This window comes from Salmo salar, chromosome ssa05 (assembly GCF_905237065.1).
Source record: "Salmo salar chromosome ssa05, Ssal_v3.1, whole genome shotgun sequence".
Lineage (NCBI taxonomy): Eukaryota > Metazoa > Chordata > Actinopteri > Salmoniformes > Salmonidae > Salmo > Salmo salar.
In genome coordinates this window covers 79,932,834-79,956,479 of record NC_059446.1, presented here as the reverse complement: position 1 = coordinate 79,956,479, position 23,646 = coordinate 79,932,834, and the positions used below count along the sequence as shown (strand labels likewise).

General features: G+C 42.4%; 3 protein-coding genes across 5 annotated transcripts in view; 2 read left to right on the top strand and 1 right to left on the bottom strand.

Annotated features, from left to right (window-relative positions):
- Positions 1–2,817, bottom strand: part of LOC106598871 (SNF-related serine/threonine-protein kinase) — a 69,515-nt gene extending 66,698 nt beyond the window's left edge. Inside the window, exons 1-2 of the mRNA XM_045719078.1 lie at positions 2,419–2,817; positions 404–1,078 (exon numbers count right to left, since the gene is read on the bottom strand). Coding sequence (XP_045575034.1) covers positions 404–992 — 589 coding nt within the window. The 5' untranslated portion in view covers positions 993–1,078; positions 2,419–2,817. The remainder of the gene's footprint in view (positions 1–403; positions 1,079–2,418) is intronic.
- Positions 2,818–3,889: 1,072 nt separating this feature from the next.
- LOC123743182 (chromatin target of PRMT1 protein) lies at positions 3,890–8,001 on the top strand. 3 transcript variants are annotated; one of them, XM_045719075.1, is made up of 7 exons: positions 3,896–4,021; positions 4,319–4,396; positions 4,654–4,773; positions 5,677–5,824; positions 6,586–6,754; positions 6,824–6,964; positions 7,053–8,001. In XM_045719075.1, exons 1-7 carry the CDS (start codon positions 3,999–4,001, stop codon positions 7,241–7,243), a joined length of 870 nt encoding a protein of 289 aa, XP_045575031.1. In that variant the 5' UTR covers positions 3,896–3,998; the 3' UTR covers positions 7,244–8,001. The 3 variants fall into 3 exon arrangements, with proteins under 3 accessions (XP_045575033.1, XP_045575031.1, XP_045575032.1); XM_045719076.1 differs by having other exon boundaries at positions 3,898–4,021; positions 4,689–4,773; XM_045719077.1 differs by lacking the exon at positions 5,677–5,824 and having other exon boundaries at positions 3,890–4,021; positions 4,689–4,773.
- A 202-nt stretch (positions 8,002–8,203) lies between these two features.
- On the top strand, positions 8,204–9,965 carry LOC100196517 (JTB protein). The gene is given in 5 exon segments (NM_001141546.2): positions 8,204–8,481; positions 8,586–8,626; positions 8,746–8,831; positions 8,926–9,005; positions 9,106–9,965. Coding segments are annotated over 5 exon segments (426 nt in total). The 5' UTR covers positions 8,204–8,419; the 3' UTR covers positions 9,263–9,965.
- Positions 9,966–23,646: the final 13,681 nt, after the last annotated feature.

Here is a 23,646-nt window from a genome sequence, read left to right as displayed (position 1 = left end):
ATGCAACAATCTCACAGAATCACCATGGCCCCATGACACAGGGTTCTGAGCTTGCTGATACGAGGCCATTACCTTGTGAAGGGTTTTCAGCACATGCCTATTAGATTAAGTGCCAAAGATTACAGCCAGCCCAGGTCAATACAATCAAACTATGACTCTAAGAGATAGTAGTTAGAGCGTTGGGCCAGTAACCGAAAGGTTGCTAGATCGAATCCCTGAGTTGACAAGGTAAAAATCTGTCATTGTACCCCTGAACAAGGTAGTTAACCCACTGTTCTTAGGACGTCATTATAAATAACAATTTGTCCTTAACTGACTTGCCTAGTTAAATAAAAATCTATGGCAGACAGCGTCAAGCGTCATCCATCTAATGTATCCAGGCCTACAAGCTTAGATGTCTTACCTACGGCCGGAGCATCGTACTCATCTCCCAGCAGGATCTCTGGGGCAGAGTAGGCCAGCGAGCCACAGCTGGTGGTGAGCTTCTTCCCTGGCTGAAACTTGTTGCTGAAGCCAAAGTCAGTGAGCTTCACCACTCCCTGCTTCTCAAAGAACACCACGTTCTCCGGCTTGAGGTCACGGTGCACCACATGCAGCCGGTGGCAGTACGAGATGGCATGGACAATCTGGGCAAAGTACTTCTTGGCCAGCTCCTCGCTGAGACCCTCCTCGTGCTTCATGATGTAATCGAACATGTCTCCACCGTCACCCAGCTCCAGGATCAGGTAGAGCTTGGTCTGCGTGTCGATGACCTCGTAGAGCCGGACAATGTTGGGGTGCTGCACCAGCTTCATACAACGCACTTCCTGGAACAGGTGACCCGTGGCAACCGTGTCCAACTTGGTCTTGTCGATGACCTTGACCGCCACCTTCTCCCCCGTGAAGACGTGGCGCGCCAGTTTGACCACGGCGAAGTGGCCCCGGCCCAGCGTCTTGTCCAGGTCATAGAGCCCTGCAATCTTGCCATCATACCCTCGCTTGAAGCCTGCCATGGCTGGGGATGGGTTTTAAGCAGTCTGGTGGGTCCACTTTACTTCAACACGTTGGATGTTAATGTCGTGCCCATGATGTCCACTTCCTAAGAGTAACAATGAGAGAAAAATCACATCAGAATATCAACAGAACAAAACTTCACTTAAAAGTGACTTGAAGGAAAAAAGGCCTACCGCCTGACTCAAACCTTCATCGCGGAACATTCTCACAGATTTGTACTGGGGTGTAATCATTACTTCAAACAGTTGCCAAACGTTCTGTTTTGCAACAGAAATTACAATTTCTATTGGGCAGGTTCAGCAAACAGTTAGGGCCCTACCTGAATCTGTCCGGTAGAAATGCTAGTTTTCATTGCAAAACAGAATGTTTTGCGACTGTTTGGAGTAATGATTACACCCCTGAGTTTCCGTTGTTCAACAAAAACAAAGCCAAGGGTCTAGCAGTGAAGCTCGTAGATACATGAAGAAAAACACCAAATTACCTTACAAAAGTGTTGATTTAATATCTGTAACGTTTAGCCTTACAGACCCACTGAGTTTCAAAGTTGCAATTAATTATGTCTGACAGGAGAATTGTGTTTAGCTTATTTGCAGGTTCAACTGGTAGGATTTAGTTAATACAGCCATTAACCCCACATGGGTTATATTCAAAGACACCCGGGCCTCAAAGACGTTCCATCATTCATAATCAATGGACGCTACAGTATTTCCTTCTTGAAAATGTCGCCATAACAAACACCACACATTACTAAATACCTAGCTAGCTACAATGACAATGTAGCTATGAATTGAAGCCAATACTGTACTACTAATGCATGCATACAGGGAACATGACTACTAGTTACATATAGGAAAGTATTTAGTTAGGTAACATTATTTTAACTACCACACAATTGCTAAATGGGATCAGGTCAGGTGATTTGGTTGTCATGACAAGATACAGTACAGTAGCTAGCTTACTAACTTAGCTAGCTAGCCAATTTCAAGAGGCTAAAAGTTAGTTAACTAGCTATTTCACAGATGATTATACTTGGCTAGCTAATGTTTAAGTTAGTTAGTCCATGAAAGCAGTTGGCTAGTTAGCTAACGCGTAAGCTTCCATCACATGAGACAGAGAAACAGCTTGATAGGCCTGTGTTAGCTACGTTACCGTACTAGTGCCTCGTTCATTCACCGAGTAACGCGTTAGCTATCTAACAACAGTAGCTAGCTAACGTTAGTTAACTAGCTAGGTATTACTGGGTAACAACGTATTTTGACGTTGGATAAACTCAGCTGGCGGCGCCGATTTAATTGTAATTTCCTCAAATAATTGTATGAACGAAGGTTGGTTAACGTGAGTTTAGCAAACGTAACCTCAAATATACTGATAACTAACTAACCCTAGCTACAAGCTAGCAAGCTAACAACGGCTGGTCGGACTCACCACTCTCTCTCCAGTAAACATCAAGCCGAAATCTTCAGCTAGCTAATAGACTGGATGATAAATAATGTCCTTCGTTCTACCCCCGATAAAGTTAATTATTAGCGAATCTTATCCTCCTCGGTTGCTATTACCAATGACACTCACACGGTGCCTATGCCCAAACCTCATCAGTGAAACAAGGCATTGCAACGTTCCTGGGATTGAATTGCAGCCCTCATCGAAATCATTCTCCTCCCAGAAACGGTTGCCGCGGCGCCGTAAGTGTGTTGGGCACATAGAGATAGATAGAAGACTAATGCTTGTATCTGTGCCATTATAGGGTCTGTGACAGGATGGGCAGCGCCATTGAGACTATCTCCATTTTAAAGTAGTCAGTTTCTTCTTCACGATTGACTGATCCCTCCTGGTGACCCTGTTGGAATCATGTCCATGAAGTTAGAAGTCCCACCCAGTAGACTACATTAAAGTGGTGGAAGCCCTCAATGGCGCTGCCCATGCTAATAATGCATTTTGGCCACTACTAGGCCTCTATCATTCTCTATGGTTGGGCATCAGCCGCATTCATTTCTGACGTCAAAGAAACGTAGCTAGCTGGAAAGAATCCCACAATGGTCCATACCAATGAAGAGGTCGGCAATAATAATTGTATTTCACCAAGGCAATATGTGAAAAAATACACATTGGTAGTTAAACACATCAATACTGAGCACAGTAACGCAATAATGGACCTCCAATTTCATGAAAATAATCAGGATAAAAAGCACAACAGCCAACATCATCATGAGGCTGTATGTATGGCTTGGATATTCTGTCCTTGTTATAGCTTGCTATAGTCCAAAACATTCATGCATACATACATACACATCTAATACATCTAATACACATCGTATGACAATTATATTGTGCATTTTTTGATCAGTGACATTTCTGCAAAAGAAATCTGACATTACCGCCAATAACGGTAGATTTCCATGATTTTTAAATATGAGACTGTGCTGCCCTGTAGTGGCTGACAGTTTTTTACTGTAATGTATTATTTTTGGTAGGCTACACAAAAGCCAGTTAGGCTTTACATAGAGGAGTATATTGTCACTTTTTTCTCATTAGTATATGTAAAACAATCCACAGCTTGTGTTTTATAGACTAATGGTGTTTTAGATAATCTGCTCTCTACACAAAGTGGATGATTTGTTTCAAGTATATGTTGCATTTACCTTATGGGAACACCAGGCTAGAATATAAAATACAGCAGGCTAGAATATTAAGATAGCAGTAAGTGGATAGGTTATCAGGTACTTTACCAGGAAAATTGGGGTTTCTTGTAAATTGTACCTCTGTCTCTCCTAGCTAGGCTATTCGGGCACACACTACAACATGGATTGAATTTGAGTCACAAATGGCTCTCTGGTTAAAATAAGTGCACTAAATAGGGAACGGAGTCGCTTCATTACCATACTCTCTGGACACCTCTACTGGATAGCATAATACATCCGTACCTTCTGCACGTGCTACTTTACACACACGTTTGTACATAGCTCCGGTTGCTCCATTGCTGCTTAGCCCTCTGTTCCTCAATTCCAATGTTATGCAGCAAAATATATGTGTAATGTTTTGAAATCTTACATGGACAGTGTCCTAAACTTTCATCTTTTTTTTTTACCCACTTTCAAAAAGTGATTGTGTATTTGGGGTCTTAGTCAAATTAATTATCTATATACTGCAAAAATGCAACCTTTCATCAGTTCTTTATTTGTAAACGTGCATTTGTGGTTTTCCGCATGTGTTCGAATCACTGTGCGAGTTTGATTTAATTCTTGCGTTTATATTTTGGGCGGTAACTACAGTATGAAACTTGAGGCTTTCCTTAGTTGAGAATAACTTTTTATTTTATGTTGTGCAGGTGCATCTTCGGTGCGGACAGTCAAGAGGGGGAGGCTAACCAAATCTTTGCTAGCATCTTCCAGTGCTGTTCTAAAAAGTGAGTAAGAGTAACGTTAGCGTGCTCAACTTGATACAAAGCTAGTTAGTAGGTTTATCTAGTTTGAGGTTTAGCTACCATCTTACATAGCAGCAAAGCAAAAGTTTACCGACCAAGCCAGCATCTCAAACGAATGAAGAGCTAGTTAGTAGTTAGTATGTGTTTGAAACTCATGTTACAAGGTAGTTTCCTTGCCTAACATTAGGTCATTCTCAAATTGTCACTGTAGTTAAACTAAAGTTATGCTTTTGTTCCAGTGCAATATCGTTCTCCCTATTGAGTCTCTCCACAGGAATGTATCAGCAAACAGACGCAATGACTTCACCAACAGAGAAAATCGTGCTGAAAAGCACCTCAACAGTTTCCCTCAACGATCGGTGAGACTACCATTAGCCAGTGGTGATGAGTTTGCAGAGGCCACCTCCTGTACTCCATATCTTGCTCATTGCAAACCCTGTTATGACTAAGTGTCTTTTCTCTTATCAGTCTTTCTTCCCCCTTGATACAACATCCAGAATCCAAGGCCAAACTGGTTTGCTTGCTGGACCACTAGCTACTGCTAGATAATTGGGGGGACTTTAAACCATGTGCATTGTATATAGAGGGCCTGATTGGTGTCACAGTTTTGCCCCAGCAAACACACCTGACTCCAATAATCACCTAATCATGATCTTCAGTTTAGAATGCAATTTGATTTAATCAGCTGTGTTTGCTAGGGATGGGGAAAAGTGACACCAATCAGGCCCTCGAGGACTGGAGTTGCCCAGCCCTGTTATAGGCAGTAAGTGGCAGGGCATGGGAACGCAACTACATGGATACAGTAGTATGCTAAGCAGTATGTTCTTAATTAACACAGGCGTCTGCTGATGGGAGGAAGGCTCATAACAATGTCTGGAACGGAGCGAATGGCATGAAATGCCTTGAAACCAGGTGTTTGCTGTATTTAGTACCATTTCACTAATTCCACTCCAGTCATTACCATAAGCCCGATCTCCCCAATTACGCTGCCACCAGCCTCCTGTGGTTCTTAAACCCTCCAACCTCCTATATCACCCTATTCCACTGAGGGCCAAGTGTCTGCAGGTTCACTCCTCCCTTGTACTTGATCAAGTAAAGTCACTGATCAGTTAGGAACTCTCCTCACCTGGTTGTCTAGGTCTTAATTGGACACAAATTCAAAGGTAACGTACAAACCAGCTGATGCTTGGCCCTCCATGGAATGAGTTTGACACCCCTGCCCGTTATGTCCTCCTTTATCCCTCAACCCCTGCTCCTCCAAGCTTCACGACCTTGCTGAACAACAAGCAGCTGGAGCCAGTGGCTGTACGAGTCAACATGCAGCAGCAGCAAGTGGCCAGTGTCCGCAACAGGAGACTGGCTCTGCAGATGGAGAACAGGACCTCTGTGCAGGCTGCCCTGCAGCCCAAGGTGTGGGAACTAACCATCCACTTTTCAACCTGTCTAGGTTACTTAATTAGATTCAGTGTCACTAATCCAGGGCTGCATTCAGTTCGATGCAACATTCCATGACAGTTTGTACTGAAGGGCACATTTCCCCAAAACGGTGCTCACCACTTCAGTGGGTGTGGCATGATCAATATGGGTGCGACCATTTTGAAATCACAAAACATGTGCAGCACACACCATCTGACCATACAATGAAATGAAATTATATCAGTCACATGCGCTGAGTACAACAGGTTACACCTTACAGTGAAATGCTTACTTATGAGCTCCTAACCAACAATAGTTACTTTTATTTCTTATTCTATTTTTTAAATGTAACAAGTAATTAAAGAGCAGCAGTAAAATAACAATAGTGAGACTATACGGGGGGGTACCGGAGTCAATGTGCGGGGACACCGGTTAATTGAGGTAATATGTACATGTCTAGAGTTATCTCCCTCTGCGTCACCATAATCACACCGTTCTTCAACTTGTTGTTCAGAATCGTTTCCGTTGAATTAAAAGCTGAACGCACCCCAGATCAGAACTACCACAGTATCACTATCTTTTTCCTTTTTAAGAAGAGACCAGAGAAATGAAGACGTGGACTAGATTAGAAGCATTGAAAAGTTCATTTGAATTTTGAAACCAAGAGTGCCACCTCCTGGGCATGTCTTGACTTTCAGTTCATCTTTGAAATGAATACACCCAAACTCTGTTGGTACGTTCCCAATGTCCCACAGAGCCTGAAGCAGCGCCTGGGGAAGGGCGACGTCCTGGCAAGGCTAGGTCGGCCCATGGGGACCCTGATGCGGGGGGCCACCAGAAGCCAAGGGTTTGCTCTAAGGGAACTGCGAGGGATGAATCGAGGTTTCAGAGTGTGTGGAAACGACAGAAGGGGCTTTTTCAGAGGTGGGTGTACTGTTTTTCAACTGTAACACAGTTGGAGCCAGTTTAACTTTGTATCCCTCTCTCGTTCAGGTGTGAATCAGATGCGTGCCCGGGGAGGGGTGACTAAGCTTAGGTTTCGTCAGGGCTTGAGGCTGCAAGGTGGCCAGCTGAACAATGCTGGAGTGCTGGTTAGCTGCGGAGCCAGGAATGGACTGGGCCTGAGAGGAAGAGGTGAGAGAACTCTCTTGTACTCTCAACTGTGCATACTCTACCCTCCCTTCTCCCACTGCTCTCGCTCATATCTTGTCATCCCTACCAGGCAGAGGAGCGGGTCTGGGCCTGCGGGGCCGGGGAGGGTTCCGGGGCCGAGGCATGGGCAAACCTAAAAAAATCCCCACCAAAGAGGAGCTGGACAACCAACTAGACAACTACATGTCAATGACCAAGAGTCACCTAGACGCAGAGCTGGATTCCTACATGGCCATGGCAGGCTCCGACTACATGGATTAGAACCCAGCTGGAAGACGGGTAGGCAGCATCAAGAAATGCACTGAGGCTGTCCAGGGGTAATTCATTAGTAGAACTGCCCCTCACTGGAAACAGATGGATGTGACAACCAGGGTCTCTGGCTTACTCAGAACTATTGTTAGAAGCACTATTTGTGAACAAATATGTGGTGGTACACACAAGCCCAGAAGCATGTGTTATGTGGCTGAATTGGAGCTCTCTAGAGTCATACTTTAACTGTTTCACACACTTGAGCTGTTGTTCTTTTCATCATTTATTCATTTGTAAGCTTAGCTCAGTGCTGAGCAGGGTGGTCTAAAACCTTGCCTAAGAAGTATGAAGGTCTGTAGGACTTGTCTAAGAAAATAATTACTTGTTCAGTAAAATCACAAGCAAGCTAACCAATTATCTTTGCTCAGGTACATTATGGGTTTGTCCAAGACACTTCACACTATAGATTTCATGTGTTTGCTACAATGTTATGTTACTTTCCCCCAAAAAATGTTTGGTCATTTATTTGTGAAAGACAACGGTATGTACCTCAGCTAGCCAGGTTTGGCTGCATTGTAGATTTATATAGAAATGTTGAAGATTTATTTTAGCAGAGAAATATTGCTGCCATATGAATTAAGAGGACTAGTTATCCAACCGGTTCCTGTCAGAGAATGTTTTTTGAGAATGAAAGAATGGTCCAAATGTTACAAATATTCTTAAGTGTTTTGATATGTTCAACATTGTTTTAATAAAAATATTTGAAGGTGTTGCTACCTAATGATATTAACATTATCATGACATGTCAAGAAATAGAAACATAGCTGCAGTTCATTATTGACCTTCAGTAGAACTGTAATTGTCAGTCACAGCATAGACGAGCCAGAAAGTTACCAACTGATTTAAATGACTACTTGTCACCGCTAGGGCTGGTGAGAGCACTTCAAGCATGTCACACAAGTCAGGTGACATGGGGAGGAACTTCGCGCATTCAAGATGGCTGCAATTCTGCCAGAACAAAACATTTTATAATGGAATAACTTTAACATTTAAAGATGCTTACAGTGACACTTGAGTATTCCGTAGTGGGTTAGCTGCTGTAAATGTACTTCTGGAACTCAACCGATAACTAACCTTAGCTAATATGTAGCTAGATAGAAGCTACGTTATTTTTCTATTACCAGCACAATGAGCGATTCCCGACTGTTCTCGATCTTAACACTGCTCCTGGTAGTACCAGCGTCACTTAGGTGAGTGTGCTGTGTAACATCCAGCCGTGTCACTGACTGAGCTGTCGTCAAACCTCTGACTTTTGTGAATGTGTTAACCAAACCATTGTATCATTTTCTTCCAGTGTCCATGGTGCTAATTCAGGAAAGGAATACCCTACTACAGGTAGACCCATAGTTAGTTAAATAACACTTAAATACAGATCGGGTAGCTATAATAGTTGACCTGTAGCTGTAGACCCTAACATTGAAGTTTCTAGCTATTGTAATCTCTTTATTTTGTAGAGATAAGCACACCATCCCTTCATTGCTGGCAAGAGGAGGAGTTTTCGATTTTGACAGAGTGTGCAAGGTGCAACCCCTTTCAGATGGTGAGGGTTAAAATAATTCCTATTTTCTTAAACACCGTAATACTGATCAATAACATCTTAATTATGGAATCCCTGACGTGTTTGTCTCCTCCAGAAATCATGGGCGCCGTGCGCCCGAACTGGATTCATAGAAAATATCAACTGTGCAAAGTCCAACAAAGTTGAATACAAGAGGTAGCCTACCCCCTTTTGTTGTATATTTTTATTAGAGTATTTTCCTAAATTGATGCAACCGCCAATTCAGGTCCGACTACAATTCTATCTCTTTTCTCAGCTGCCGTTCCTCTCGGATGGACGAGAGCCTATTCTGGAGGTTTGAGGGGATCATGATGTGCCTAACTGTAGTCTTGGTCCTGGTGGTTATAGCTCGTCAGAGAACCCTGGACCACCTGGCTTCTGAAAAGGTCAGCAGGCAGATCCTGTCCATATAGAGACTGGGTGCTGTTGGCCGGCGCTTGACCACTCTCAAATGTTTGAAGGACTTGAACGGCAGAACTTGCACATTGGTATCTCTTTTGGGATCACTATTTCCATTTTGATCCCATGTTTTGTTGCGGCCTTATTTGTGAAATGTCTATGTGTAAGTATGACCCATACACTGCACAATAGTTATTGGTTTGAACTAATCTTACAATATGTTCCAAGTCATTACTGCAGTATGGTTAATAATATTGCAGCACAGCATGTCTTTATGTTGTCATAGTTGATATTGTTTCTGTGTGATTAGAGTATAGTCCTGCCTAACCATTCCATGTGTCAGTTTTGGGGATTTGAACATGTCAACTTGGTCTCACTTTCTGACATTGTCTGCATTGTCACCATAATAACTGAGTTGGTCCAACCAGAGACGAATACTACAAATATCTAGGCCTATGTGTTATTTTTGAAGATTTTCCTTTAAAGATTGCTTTCTGAAAAATGGGTATTACCAGCTACATTTAATGCGCTACGTTAGAGATGACATTTTTTGATCTGTGATCAATGTGCTTATGGTGTATTTACCAATGATTGGTCAATCACGTTTGTGTGTGAAATTCAGGTCTGTCTAAACTATACATATCTATTTATTTATGGTGTAGTTTGACAAGCATTTCCTTTTGGTTACACACTAGCTTAATAAAGAGCAGTGACACTATCAAGAGCAGTGTGCTGGTTTCTTTGTTTTTCTAATCTTATTCAACTGTTACCATGCACCTGCAACAGAGATAGCTCAGATGTGCGGGTGCCTTTTCAATTTTGGTTACACACTATTCGTAAAAACATGGTTCTTCTGATTTCTTACAGTATTTATGTATTTTACAGCACTGTTAACACTATTCCTAATTATTACATTGCTGTAAGTGTGCAGAAAATTGTACAGTTTATTGCACTTTCTATTTATGACCAATAAAAATAAACTGTTAGGGTATGTGCACAATGTAGGTTTTTTGGTAGTAAATATAATTCTGCTTTTTTCTGCTTAAGTTGTGAAAGGAATTGGACAGTTTATTAATCAACATTTTTATAAAAAAAGAGCCTCTCTTTATCATATTTACAGAGCTTACCTTTATATCTGTGCTGAATGCACAACAAGCAGAATGGTAGAATGAGAGGCAAATGAAAGAACACATGGATGAAACGGGTCAGAAGAAGGATATATATTACAAGTTGGCGAATTGAAATGTCAAAATCCTACTCTATTTCAGACAGAAATAAATTAACTAATACCATAACAAAAATAAATCACAAACACTTGAGGAAGAAGATCCTCTTGGACAGTCACATAGTTGGCTGTACCGTGGTCCCTTTTTCACTGTGCAGTAGTCACCAACAATACACTGGAAAGAAAATAGAACAAAAATGATATGGTAGAATTTTCCAAATGAGATATTCACAAGGAAGGAAAAGTTGACATAGTACTTTTAAGTACCTTGACCACTAGATGTCGCCCTTAGACAGTACTTTTCCCATCACAATCCTTGTTGGCAGCCTACAAGATTTTCTGTCTTTTGCAGGCTTTTGCAACCATACAACTCTTTCTATGAACTGCATAACATAAACAAAGCTCAAAGTTCCATCTGTTTATTACATTTATGTTTTATTCCTCATTTTATTGTTTATTCTACAGAATAGTATTCATTCATAGCGAAAAACTCCATCTATTCGTGGTGTTAAATGTACCCATTAGTTACTCAAAAGGCTGTGTATAATCTAAATCAGTTCTGAATAGAATCCTTTGAGACTTTGTTTCTTTAGTAGTTTCCAGTGGTCTTAAAAAAAATGACACAGCATAAGCTTTTGGAGTGTTTATTTATTTTCCCCAGAACATGCTCTAGCAAGAATGTAGTCTTGACCCGCAATCCAAAAGGTGCCACCCACAACCCACCAGAGGGTCTGACCCACACATTTGGGAAATCGATCACCTATACAACTATTCACCTGTGGTGTCTGAAATAGTTTGCTTACACTAGGAAGGTGGCTTTGTCTTCTTTCCCACACAGCCATTCTTCTGTTTTGGAGTTTCTCTAGGACGTTATGAAGGACACCCAGCTGCAACACACACAGAGAAAAACACTGCTGTATTGAAATGGCCCTACATCAAATCTGTCGCCTCACAATAGACCATGTTTATTGGTTAATTGCAATGACTCACTATGAATGTACAGTACATTTGGCCTGTATGATCAAATAGTGTCAATAGCATTCCTTAATTGTATCATAATCTCAACTAATATTTATTACTATAGCAGGTTACTCACCAGTTCCCTAGAGTCCTCTGTAACTTCAGCCTTTGGTAGCCTTTCGTCTGTCCATCCTGCAACCACATGGGCTGATTGAGATAGGATGTACAAAAAGGAAATGAACACCAGCAAGATAGCTGCTGATTTTGCCATGTCTGTTTCTAATTGTTGTGTTTTCCACCTAGGGCTAGGCGGAACGGATAATCTACTGTCCGGTCAAGAGAGAGGCAGATAACCTATGTACTGCGCTTGTAGTGGAAGGCGCTGTCCAAGGTGCTGAACAGAAACCCTCGGGTTGATTTAGTCATCAGGGTTTAGCCTCTTTATCAGACACCCATCTAATAAAGAAGTCACACACACACACGTCCCTTTATGTCAGTAATCCCCATATAGCAGACTAGTAGGCTACAGAAATAAACCACGAGGAAGATGCGAGGACAACATGTTTGTTTTCATTCTGTGTTTTAGTTGTTTGAGTTCATTGGATTGCATGGATTTCCCAAAGGTAGACTCCTAATGACGAATAAGCATACATATGATCTGAAAGGCATGTTTTTAAACGTGTTGACAGAGACTTTTTGGCTCTTTGTGGTCCAACCCCACTGTGACCGTGGGAAAGTGGCACAATTTTGTGAATGAGATGACATTGCATTCGTCCCACTAAATACAGTATATCACCTTATTATTGCTGCAGGCCAGGGGAAATTCTAACACACTGGCCCATTCTTTCCTTGAGCCCCCAACACCGGCCCATTCTTTTCCTTAAGCCCCCCACATCGTTCCATTCTTTTCCTTGAGCCCCCCACATCGTTCCATTCTTTTCCTTGAGCCCCCCACATCGTTCCATTCTTTTCCTTGAGCCCCCCACATCGTTCCACTCTTTTCCTTGAGTCCCCCACATCGTTCCACTCTTTTCCTTGAGTCCCCCACATCGTTCCACTTTTCCTTTAGCCCCCCACATCGTTCCATTCTTTTCCTTGAGCCCCCCACATCGTTCCATTCTTTTCCTTGAGCCCCCCACATCGGCCCCTATTATTAGCCAGATAATGATCATTTTGCGCAAAAAAAACGTTAGACAGGTCCACTGGGCTAAAAATGCTAGACGGCCAGTCTGCCTCTGCTGTAGTCCTGTTACATAATATGACAAAAAGACACACCAGTTAATCTCTTGACTTCCCCTGATGTAATCTTTTCCTCATTTAGATGGATTAAATACCTTGGTAACGTCAGAGAGCGAGGATCTCGTACATGTATCATCCGAGGAGTTCCATGTCATTACGTCACAAAATTCCAGGTAAAATCTCTATAGGGTTGGGAGAGAGAGAGAGAGAGAGAGAGCAAAGAGAGAGAGGACATACATCCAGACCACAGCACCACCAGTCACATCCACACCCTAACCCAGGGGCGGAGCCAGGGATTTTGGGCCCCATGAAAAGATATCACATTGGGCCCCACCACCACAGGCCACACCAACCCTGCGCAATTGCTGTAACCACACACCTCCAAAACCCAATCAACCCATTCAAATCTTTAAATAACTCTAGCTTTGCAGGATTGTAACTCTCTTGTAGTCCAATATTTACTGTACGATATTTACTGACAGTGAGCTGTGAAAATACAACACTGTGCAGACATGCATGCAACGTTCTGCATACAGTGGAATTCACTATTTGATGCAGGACTGATACCCTCTATAAGAAATGTGCTAAAGGCCATCTTTTACAGTCTAAATGTCATTTTAATGGTCAAATTCTTGAATGGAAAATTCTCTTAACATGAATGAATAATTTAAAATAAATACAACTTAAATATACATTAACCTCTTCAATTAAAATAAATTAACATTATCATCTATAGAATGATATAACAGACAAAACAATAAAATCAGCAGCAGATTTTTGAACTAAGTATACATACCAACTACAAAATAAGCAGCTGTAAAAGTGGAAATGGAAAATGGAAAACAAAATGGAAATGGAAAAATGAAGGCCTGATGGTGGCACCAAATCAATAGGTTTTTTTCCACTTGGGGTCTTGATTATGCACAACAAATTTTATGGCAATCCAGCCATTACTTTGAGATATATCTTGTTCTCAGTCTGTTCTCAGTCTTGTTCTCAGTCTGTGGGAATAATGTGTGTAGTGATCCAATATCCATAGCCATGCCTTACTCACCAAGAGCCCAGCACCAAGCCTTCTTGCTAGCAAAGTCACTGATCAAGTCTTTGAAGTCCAGCTTTCTAGCTAACTGACTTTAAATGGACAGCATGGCAAGACTGCAAAGCCTGTCATGGGACATAGTAGACCTCAAATAGTTTTTTAATCAGTTTTATCTTACTGAAAGCTCTCTCGCCACCAGCAACAGTCACAGGCAGTGTGCAAAATATACGTAAAACAATGCACACTTCTCCAAAAATGCTTTGCAGCTGCATCTTACAAGTTGCATTCAGGAGACCAAGAGGGGACAAGTTAGGGGGGAAAGTGGCAGCATATACAGTGTTCAGGTGTCTTACTCCATTCTGAAACTCAGGTGTAATATCTCTGGAATACTTTATGATCAGGGGTTGGCACACAAAAGTGACTTTATCCTCACTAATCTGCCCAACTTTCAGAACAGCAAAAAATGATATAACAATTTTTGCAGTGGTGTGGAACCTAGTGTCCAAGTCACTTATGATGTTGTCCATAGCAGTAAAAAACACTGTGTCCGAAACATCGTTGCTACACTGTCCTGAGCTGTCTCCTCTTGAGAGGTCTCATCATGGAATCTCTTCCTTTTCCTCTGGCGGCTGTGTTCCTTGCTAAATTGAGGTGCAACATCCATTTGCGTAGCAGTCAGTGTTTCCTCAGACAGGAGAGACTCCCATCCATCTCTAAGAGCCTGCATATCTTCCTTTAAGGCTCTGATATTGGCTGCCTCTGTGTCAAGTGAGATTTTTCCTGACTGGAGAATCACATTCCTGTCCTCAATGCGTTGCAGTACTTTCAGCCAGACAGTGAGGAGGACAATAGCGTTGAATGACATGAAGTAGTTCTTCCAACCACTAGCTTCTGTTCTGGCCTCACTGGTGAGACTGCATGTCATGAGTATGCTATCAAGGGCCTTGACGACAGAAGGTAGGTGTTTTACAACAGGTTTAACAGCATCAATCCTTGCACTCCAGCAGGTATCGGAGAGGCGATACAAAGAGCAACCTGTTTTCTTTTTGTAGATGGCCCATCGCTCTGGGCTGGCACTAACAGGCGTGTAAAGGCAATTGATGCAGCCAAAAAATGTTGATACTTCTGGGCTTGACTCTGCAGCATGCACACCTACAATATTTAAGGTGTAGGAGGCACAAGGTGAAAATGTAGCCAGAAGATTTTTCTTTAATATTTGGGCTTGGACTCCCTTGACTTTCCCTGACATGTTTGCCCCGTTGTCATATCCCTGCCCTTTGCCATCTCCAATGTCTATCCCTTGGTCACGAAGCACATTTTCAATCATCTCTGCTATCTCACTTCCTGTCTTTTTGTGAAAGTCCTTGAATTCAAGAAACCTTTCAGTGATCTCGCAGTCATCTGTTTCTTTGTTATAACTCACATATCTTATGAGCACAACATTCTGCTCAGTATGGGAAATGTCTGGCGTAGCATTACAGATGACTGAATAATAAATAGAATCCTTCCTTTCCTTTAGAATTCTTTTCAAAACTCCTCTGACACATAATTCAATGAACTAATTTTGAATGTCAGAGCTCAGATAATGTGTCAGCCTGGTTCCTTTTTTTTGTCCCTGATTTTTTGTAAGTGCTCAGCAGTGGATCGTAATGAGATGAGCTCTAGTGTGCCTAGGAAATTACCATCGTGGATGTCATCTGGGACTTTGGTTTTACCCCTGAAGGGTACATTCCTTGGTGCCAAGTGCAGTGTTTCATCTAGGATTCTCTGCAAGGGAACTCTATTTTTCTCAGTTTCTGTTTGTATCTGCTTCTGCAACTGACAGTCAATGCGACTAACTGCCATTACAGGTTGTTGCAAATTCTTCCACTTCAAGTAGCAGTCTCTGTGTGCCTTATTCCTATCATGGCTTGGAAATGTATCATACATACGACACAACTTTACATCGGACATTTTATATCCGTGTTGACTGTTCAGTGCACTATGGGAAGGTATTTTTTGTTCATGGGAGAAAAGCACACATGAGATGCAATATAGTGCATTAGTACTTTTGCTATGAATTATCCAGTCTCTCTTCAGCTTTTCTCTTGCATTGGTTGCCTTAGTATACTGCAAGTATTCTGGGAATGGCTTTCCCTCTGAATCCTGTGGCATTTCTAGATCTACATCTCTTGTGGCCAATTTCCTAACAGTAGTCTCTCTGTCCATATCAGTTATTTTTGCTGGTCGCAAACCTGAGTCATCTGATAGAAAATGTTCTTCCTCTGAATCTCTTCCACATAACTCGCCATCTACAGCTTGTTTTTCAACATCCTTACTTTGTCTGTCTCTTTCTGTGCACCTTCTCTCATTTGCTCCAACCTCATCATCTCCATTGGTACTGCCGACACTGTCTTTCACCTCTCCTCCACTTCCATACACCTCCCTGACAGAACTGTATCACTTGAAGAGGGTCCTGGCTCTGTAGAGTGTACATTACGCAGATGATATGTCTATAATATAATACCATTTGTAATAACATCATAACAAAAATTTCAGTTACTACCATTTTGTTGACTTAAATGAACTGCATGCACCACAGAAAAAAATGTAACAGCACTGAATCCTGCAGAATATTTACCCAAATTACCTGCAGTTGTGTACAGTGAGGGAAAAAAGTATTTGATCCCCTGCTGATTTTGTACGTTTGCCCACTGACAAAGAAATGATCAGTCTATAATTTTAATGGTAGGTTTAATTGAACAGTGAGAGACAGAATAACAACAAAGAAATCCAGAAAAACGCATGTCTAAAATGTTATAAATTGATTTACATTTTAATGAGGGAAATAAGTATTTGACCCCCTCTCAATCAGAAAGATTTCTGGCTCCCAGGTGTCTTTTATACAGGCAACGAGCTGAGATTAGAAGCACACTCTTAAAGGGAGTGCTCCTAATCTTAGTTTGTTATCTGTATAAAAGACACCTGTCCACAGAAGCAATCAATCAATCAGATTCCAAACTCTCCACCATGGCCAAGACCAAAGAGCTCTCCAAGGATGTCAGGGACAAGATTGTAGACCTACACAAGGCTGGAATGGGCTACAAGACTATCGCCAAGCAGCTTGGTGAGAAGGTGACAACAGTTGGTGCGATTATTCGCAAATGGAAGAAACACAAAAGAACTGTCAATCTCCCTCGGCCTGGGGCTCCATGCAAGATCTCACCTCGTGGAGTTGCAATGATCATGAGAACGGTGAGGAATCAGCCCAGAACTACACGGGAGGATCTTGTCAATGATCTCAAGGCAGCTGGGACCATAGTCACCAAGAAAACAATTGGTAACACACTACGCCGTGAAGGACTGAAATCCTGCAGCGCCCGCAAGGTCCCCCTGCTCAAGAAAGCACATATACATGCCCGTCTGAAGTTTGCCAATGAACATCTAAATGATTCAGAGGACAACTGGGTGAAAGTGTTGTGGTCAGATGAGACCAAAATGGAGCTCTTTGGCATCAACTCAACTCGCCGTGTTTGGAGGAGGAGGAATGCTGCCTATGACCCCAAGAACACCATCCCCACCGTCAAACATGGAGGTGGAAACATTATGCTTTGGGGGTGTTTTTCTGCTAAGGGGACAGGACAACTTCACCGCATCAAAGGGATGATGGACGGGGCCATGTACCGTCAAATCTTGGGTGAGAACCTCCTTCCCTCAGGCAGGGCATTGAAAATGGGTTGTGGATGGGTATTCCAGCATGACAATGACCCAAAACACACGGCCAAGGCAACAAAGGAGTGGCTCAAGAAGAAGCACATTAAGGTCCTGGAGTGGCCTAGCCAGTCTCCAGACCTTAATCCCATAGAAAATCTGTGGAGTGAGCTGAAGGTTCGAGTTGCCAAACGTCAGCCTCGAAACCTTAATGACTTGGAGAATATCTGCAAAGAGGAGTGGGACAAAATCCCTCCTGAGATGTGTGCAAACCTGGTGGCCAACTACAAGAAACGTCTGACCTCTGTGATTGCCAACAAGGGTTTTGCCACCAAGTACTAAGTCATGTTTTGCAGAGGGGTCAAATACTTATTTCCCTCATTAAAATGCAAATCATTTTATAAAATGTTTGACATGCGTTTTTCTGGATTTTTTGGTTGTTATTCAGTCTCTCACTGTTCAAATAAACTTACCATTAAAATTATAGACTGATCATTTCTTTGTCAGTGGTCAAACGTACAAAATCAGCAGGGGATCAAATACTTTTTTCCCTCACTGTATGACCACCACTAGATATCCATATTTCAGTCTGCATCAAAGCCATGGAGACATACCTTGGCCATATGACTTGAAGGTATTATTTTAACATTGGCTGTCACTTTACAGACTGAGTCACTCAATGCTTCAAACTGTCCAGCATCCAATACAGACTATAGGCTGTTTTTGTTTCATATAATGATCATTATGTGGAAAAATAATTACAGTGTTTGAATACTTATCATTGAAAAGGATTTAATCCGTTTTCTTTTTTTCATAATAATAAAAAAATACATTTCTTGTACATTTTATTTTTATTTCACCTTTATTCAACCAGGTAGGCCTGTTGAGAACAAGTTCTCATTTACAACTGCAACCTGGCCAAGATAAAGCAAAGTAGTGCGACAAAAACAACAACACATGGGATAAACAAACTTACAGTCAATAACACAATAGAAAATGTGTATATAGTCTGTGCAAATGAAGTAAGGAGGTAAGGCAATAAATAGGCCATAGAGGCGAAGTAATTACAATTTAGCATTAACACTGGAGTGATAGATGTGCAGATGATGATGTGCAAGTAGAGATACTGGGGTGCAAAAGAGCAAAAAGAGAAATAACAATATGGGGATGAGGTTGTTGGGTGTGTTATTTACAGATTGGCTGTGTACAGGTACAGTGATCGGTAAGCTGCTCTGACAGTTGATTCTTAAAGCTAGAGAGGGAGCTTCAGTGATCTCCATCTTCAGTGATTTTTGCAATTCGTTCCAGTCATTGGCAGCAGAGAACTGGAAGGGAAGGCGGCCAAAGGAGGTGTTGGCTTTGGGGATGACCAGTGAAGTATACCTGCTGGAGCGCATGCTACAGGTCGGTGTTGCTATGGTGACCAGTGAGATAAGGTGGGACTTTACCTAGCAAAGACGACGACTATGTAGCGAGGACCAGCCAGCGAGAGCATACAGGTCGCAGTGGTGGGTAGTATATGGGGCTTTGGTGACAAAACGGATGACACTGTGATAGACTGCACCAGTTTGCTGAGTAGAGTGTTGGAGGCTATTTTGTAAATGACATCGCCAAAGTCAAGGATCGGTAGGATAGTCCCACAAATTCCCCCTGCAATTATGCCAACTGACATGTCCTTCAACACAATGCTGCACACCTTCTTCTTCAGTTGGGCGTAGGGCTGGTTCAGGTGTATGGGGATTGGGAGACAGGGCTGGTTCAGAGGTATGGGGATGGGGAGTAGGGCTGGTTCAGGGGTATGGGGATGGGGAGACAGGGCTGGTTCAGGGGTATGGGGATGGGGAGACAGGGCTGGTTCAGGGGTATGGGGATGGGGATGGGGAGACAGGGCTGGTTCAGAGGTATGGGGATGGGGAGTAGGGCTGCTTCAGGGGGATGGGGATGGGGAGACAGGGCTGGTTCAGGGGTATGGGGATGGGGAGACAGGGCTGGTTCAGGGGGATGGGGATGGGGAGACAGGGCTGGTTCAGGGGTATGGGGATGGGGAGACAGGGCTGATGAGCCTGAAGCTGCATCTGTTGGGCCTGGCACCAGGCATTGGCAGGGACAACTGATTTAGTATGAATAGCTTGCTAAAAGTTTGCCTGCATTGATTAAATGTCGGCTAAAAGAGGAGCGAAATGTAAACAGAATTTTCTGTGAAGATATTAAGTAACTAATGCTAGGGGAGCAAAAGTAGCCTATTTCACTATGGACTAAGCTAACAGGTTAATTTCCACCACTCACGGACTACACCCACCTTCCTTTGTGAAAAAATAGGTGGGGGGGGGTTGAGCAATACAGAGGCTCTCTCTTAGTACATTGTAAATAAAATATTATATTAATGATGATAGGTTACTAATTTAATATTGATTTTTTTTAACCTAATGTTCTAAAAAAAGAGAATAGGGCCCCTGTCAGTCACAGGCCCTTAGAATCCTTCTAACCCCCCCCATATTGCGCCCCTGCCCCCAGCCCAACCAATCAATACCCCCCAAACCAACCATGCCCACACCCCATATAGGCACCCTCAGATCAGTCCTATGCCCCTCCTGCCCACCCCATGCCCCCCACTCCCGCAAAGAGGGCCTCAACATGAAAGTCACACATACGCCCAGGCCGTGAGCAGGCTAACAGGCCCAACCCCCACTCTTACACTAACCCAAGCCAATGGCATGTACCAGATTCTCAGCAGGCTCTGCTCACGCTGACTGGTCTGAGGCCAAACAACACGACTAACAACATTGGACCCTTTATGGAACACAAAAACTTCACTATCTCATCCTGGAATAAGGCCTGAGGTCATCTGCCTTTGGCCTGAAGAGCAGGAACCTGGACTTCACCAAAGAAATTAGAAATAGAGACATTGTCATCCTACAAGAAACATGGTATAGAGGAGATGGGCCCACTGGTTGCCCTCAAGGTTACAGAGAGCTGGTAGTCCTATCCACCAAACTACCAGGTGTGAAACAGGGAAGGGACTCAGGGGGTATGCTAATTTGATATAGAGCAGACTTAACTCACTCTATTAAATCAATGAAAACAGGACATTTTTTTATTTGGCTAGAAATTCAAAAGGAGATTATCTGAACAGAGATAAATGTCATCCTGTGTGCTACCCATATCCCCCCACTAGAATCCCCATACTTTAATGAAGACAGCTTCTCCATCCTGGAGGGGGAAATCAATCATTTCCAGGCCCAGGCCCAGGGACATATACTAGTCTGTGGTGACCTAAATGCCCGAACTGGACAAGAACCTGACACCCTCAGTACACAGGGGGACAAACACCTACCTTGAGGTGACAGCATACCCTCCCCCATATGCCCCCCTAGGCAGAACAATGACAACATAACCAACAAAAACGGGTCACAAGTCCTGCAGCTCTCTCACACGCTGGGCATGTACATAGTCAATGGTAGGCTTCGAGGGGACTCCTACGGTAGGTACACATATAGCTCATCTCTTGGCAGTAGTACTGTAGACTACTTTATCACTTACCTCAACCCAGAGTCTCTCAGAGCGTTCAAGGTCAGCCCACTGACACCCCTATCAGATCACAGCAAAATCACAGTCTACTTGAACAGAGCAATACTCAATCATGAGGCATAAAAGCCAAAGGAACTAAATAATATTAAGAAATACTATAGATGGAAGGAAAGTAGTGTGGAAACCTACCAAAAAACAATTAGGCAACAACAAATTAAATCCCTTTTAGACAACTTCCTGGACAAAATGTTTCATTGTAATAGCGAAGGTGTAAACTTGGCAGTAGAAAACCTAAACAGTATATTTGACCTCTCAGCTTCCCTATCAAATCAAAACATTTCAAGCAGACAACCTAAGAAAAATAACAACAATGACAAATGATTTGATGAAGAATGCAAAAACCTAAGAAAGAAATTGAGAAACCTATCAAACCAAAAACATAGAGACCCAGAAAACCTGATCCTTGACTATGATGAATCACTAAAACAATACGGAAATTAACTAATGAAAAGGAGGAGGAGAAGCATGTCAGGAATCAGCTCAAAGTAATTGTAGAATCCCTAGAATCAAACCACTTCGGAGAAAATTGGAAACACTTCTCCAATCTTTTTGGCCCTATAACAAAGAACAAACAGCAAAAACATATACATGATCAAATAGAAATCTTTGAATCAACTATTAAAGACTACCAGAACCCACTGGATTCTCCAATTATATTGAATGAACTATATGACAAAATACAAACCCTCCAACCCAAAAAGACCTGTGGTGTTGATGGCATCCTAAATGAAATGATAAAATATACAGACCACAAATTCCAATTGGCTATACTTAAACTCTTTAACATCATCCTTAGCTCTGGCATCTTCCCCAATATTTGGAACCAAGGACTGATCACCCCAATTCACAAAAGTGGAGACAAATTTGACCCCAATAACTACCGTGGGATATGCATCAACAGCAACCTTGGGAAAATCCTCTTTATTATCATTAACAGCAGACTCGTACATTTCCTCAGTGAAAACAATGTACTAAGCAAATGTCAAATTGGCTTTTTACCAAATTACCATACGACAGACCACGTATTCACCCTTGCACACCCTAATTGAAACAAACAAACCAAAACAAAGGCAAAGTCTTCTCATGCTTTGTTGATTTCAGAAAAGCCTTTGACTCAATTTGGCATGAGGGTCTGCTATACAAATTGATGGAAAGTGGTGTTGGGAGAAAAACATACATTGTTATAAAATCCATGTACACAAACAAGTTTGTGGTTCAAATGGGCAAAAAACACACACATTTCTTTCCACAGGGCTGTGGGGTGAGACAGAAATGCAGCTTAAGCCCCACTCTCTTCAACATATATATCAACAAATTGGCGAGAGCACTAGAATAGTCTGCAGCACCTGGCCTCACCCTACTAGAATCTGAAGTCAAATGTCTGCTGTTTGCTGATGATCTGGTGCTTCTGTCTCCAACCAAGGAGGGCCTACAGCAGCACCTAGATCTTCTACACAGATTCTACCAGACCTGGGCCCTGACAGTAAATCTCAGTAAGACCAAAATAATGACGTTCTAAAAAAGGTCCAGTCGCCAGGACCACAAATACAAATTCCATCTAGACACCGTTGCCGTAGAGCACACAAAAAACTATACATACTGTACCTCGGCCTAAACATCAGCGCCACCGGTAACGTCCACAAAGCTGTGAATGAGCTGAGAGACAAGGCAAGAAGGGCCTTCTATGCCATCAAAAGGAACATCAAATGTGGCATACCAATTAGGATCTGACTAAAAATACTTGAATCAGTTATAGAACCAATTGACCTTTATGGTTGTGAGGTCTGGGATCCACTCACCAACCAAGAATTCACAAAATGGGACAAACACCAAATTGAGACTCTGCCCGCAGAATTCTGCAAAAATATCCTCAGTGTACAACATAAAACACCAAATAATGCATGCAGAGCAGAATTAGTCCGATACCTGCTAATTATCAAAATCCTGAAAAGAGCTGTTAAATTCTACAACCACCTAAAATGAAACGATTCCCAAACCTTCCATAACAAAGCCATCACCTACAGAGAGATGAACCTGGAGAAGAATCCTCTAAGCAAGCTGGTCCTGGAGCTCTGCTCACAAACTCAAACAGACCCCACAGAGCCCCAGGACAGCAACAAAATTAGACCCAACCAAATCATGGGAAAACAAAAAGATAATTATGTGACACATTGGAAAGAATTAACAAAAAAACAGAGTAAACTAGAATGCTATTTGGCTCTAAACAGAGAGAGTACACAGTGGCAGAATACCTGACCACTGTGACTGACCCAAACTTAAGGAAAGCTTTGACTATGTACAAACTCAGTGAGCATAGCCTTGCTATTGAGAAAGGCCGCCATAGGCAGACCTGGCTCTCAAGAGAAGACAGGCTATGTGCACACTGCCCACAAAATGAGGTGGAAACTGAGTTGCACTTCCTAACCTCCTGCCAAATGTATGACCATATTAGAGATACATATTTCCCTCAGATTACACAGATCCACAAAGAATTTGACAACAATTTTGATAAACTCCCATATCTACTGGGTGAAATACCACAGTGTGCCATCATAGCAGCAAGATTTGTGACCTCTTGCCAAAAGAAAAGGGCAACCAGTGAAGAACAAACACCAACCCATATTTATGTTTATTTATTTTCCCTTTTGTACTTTAAC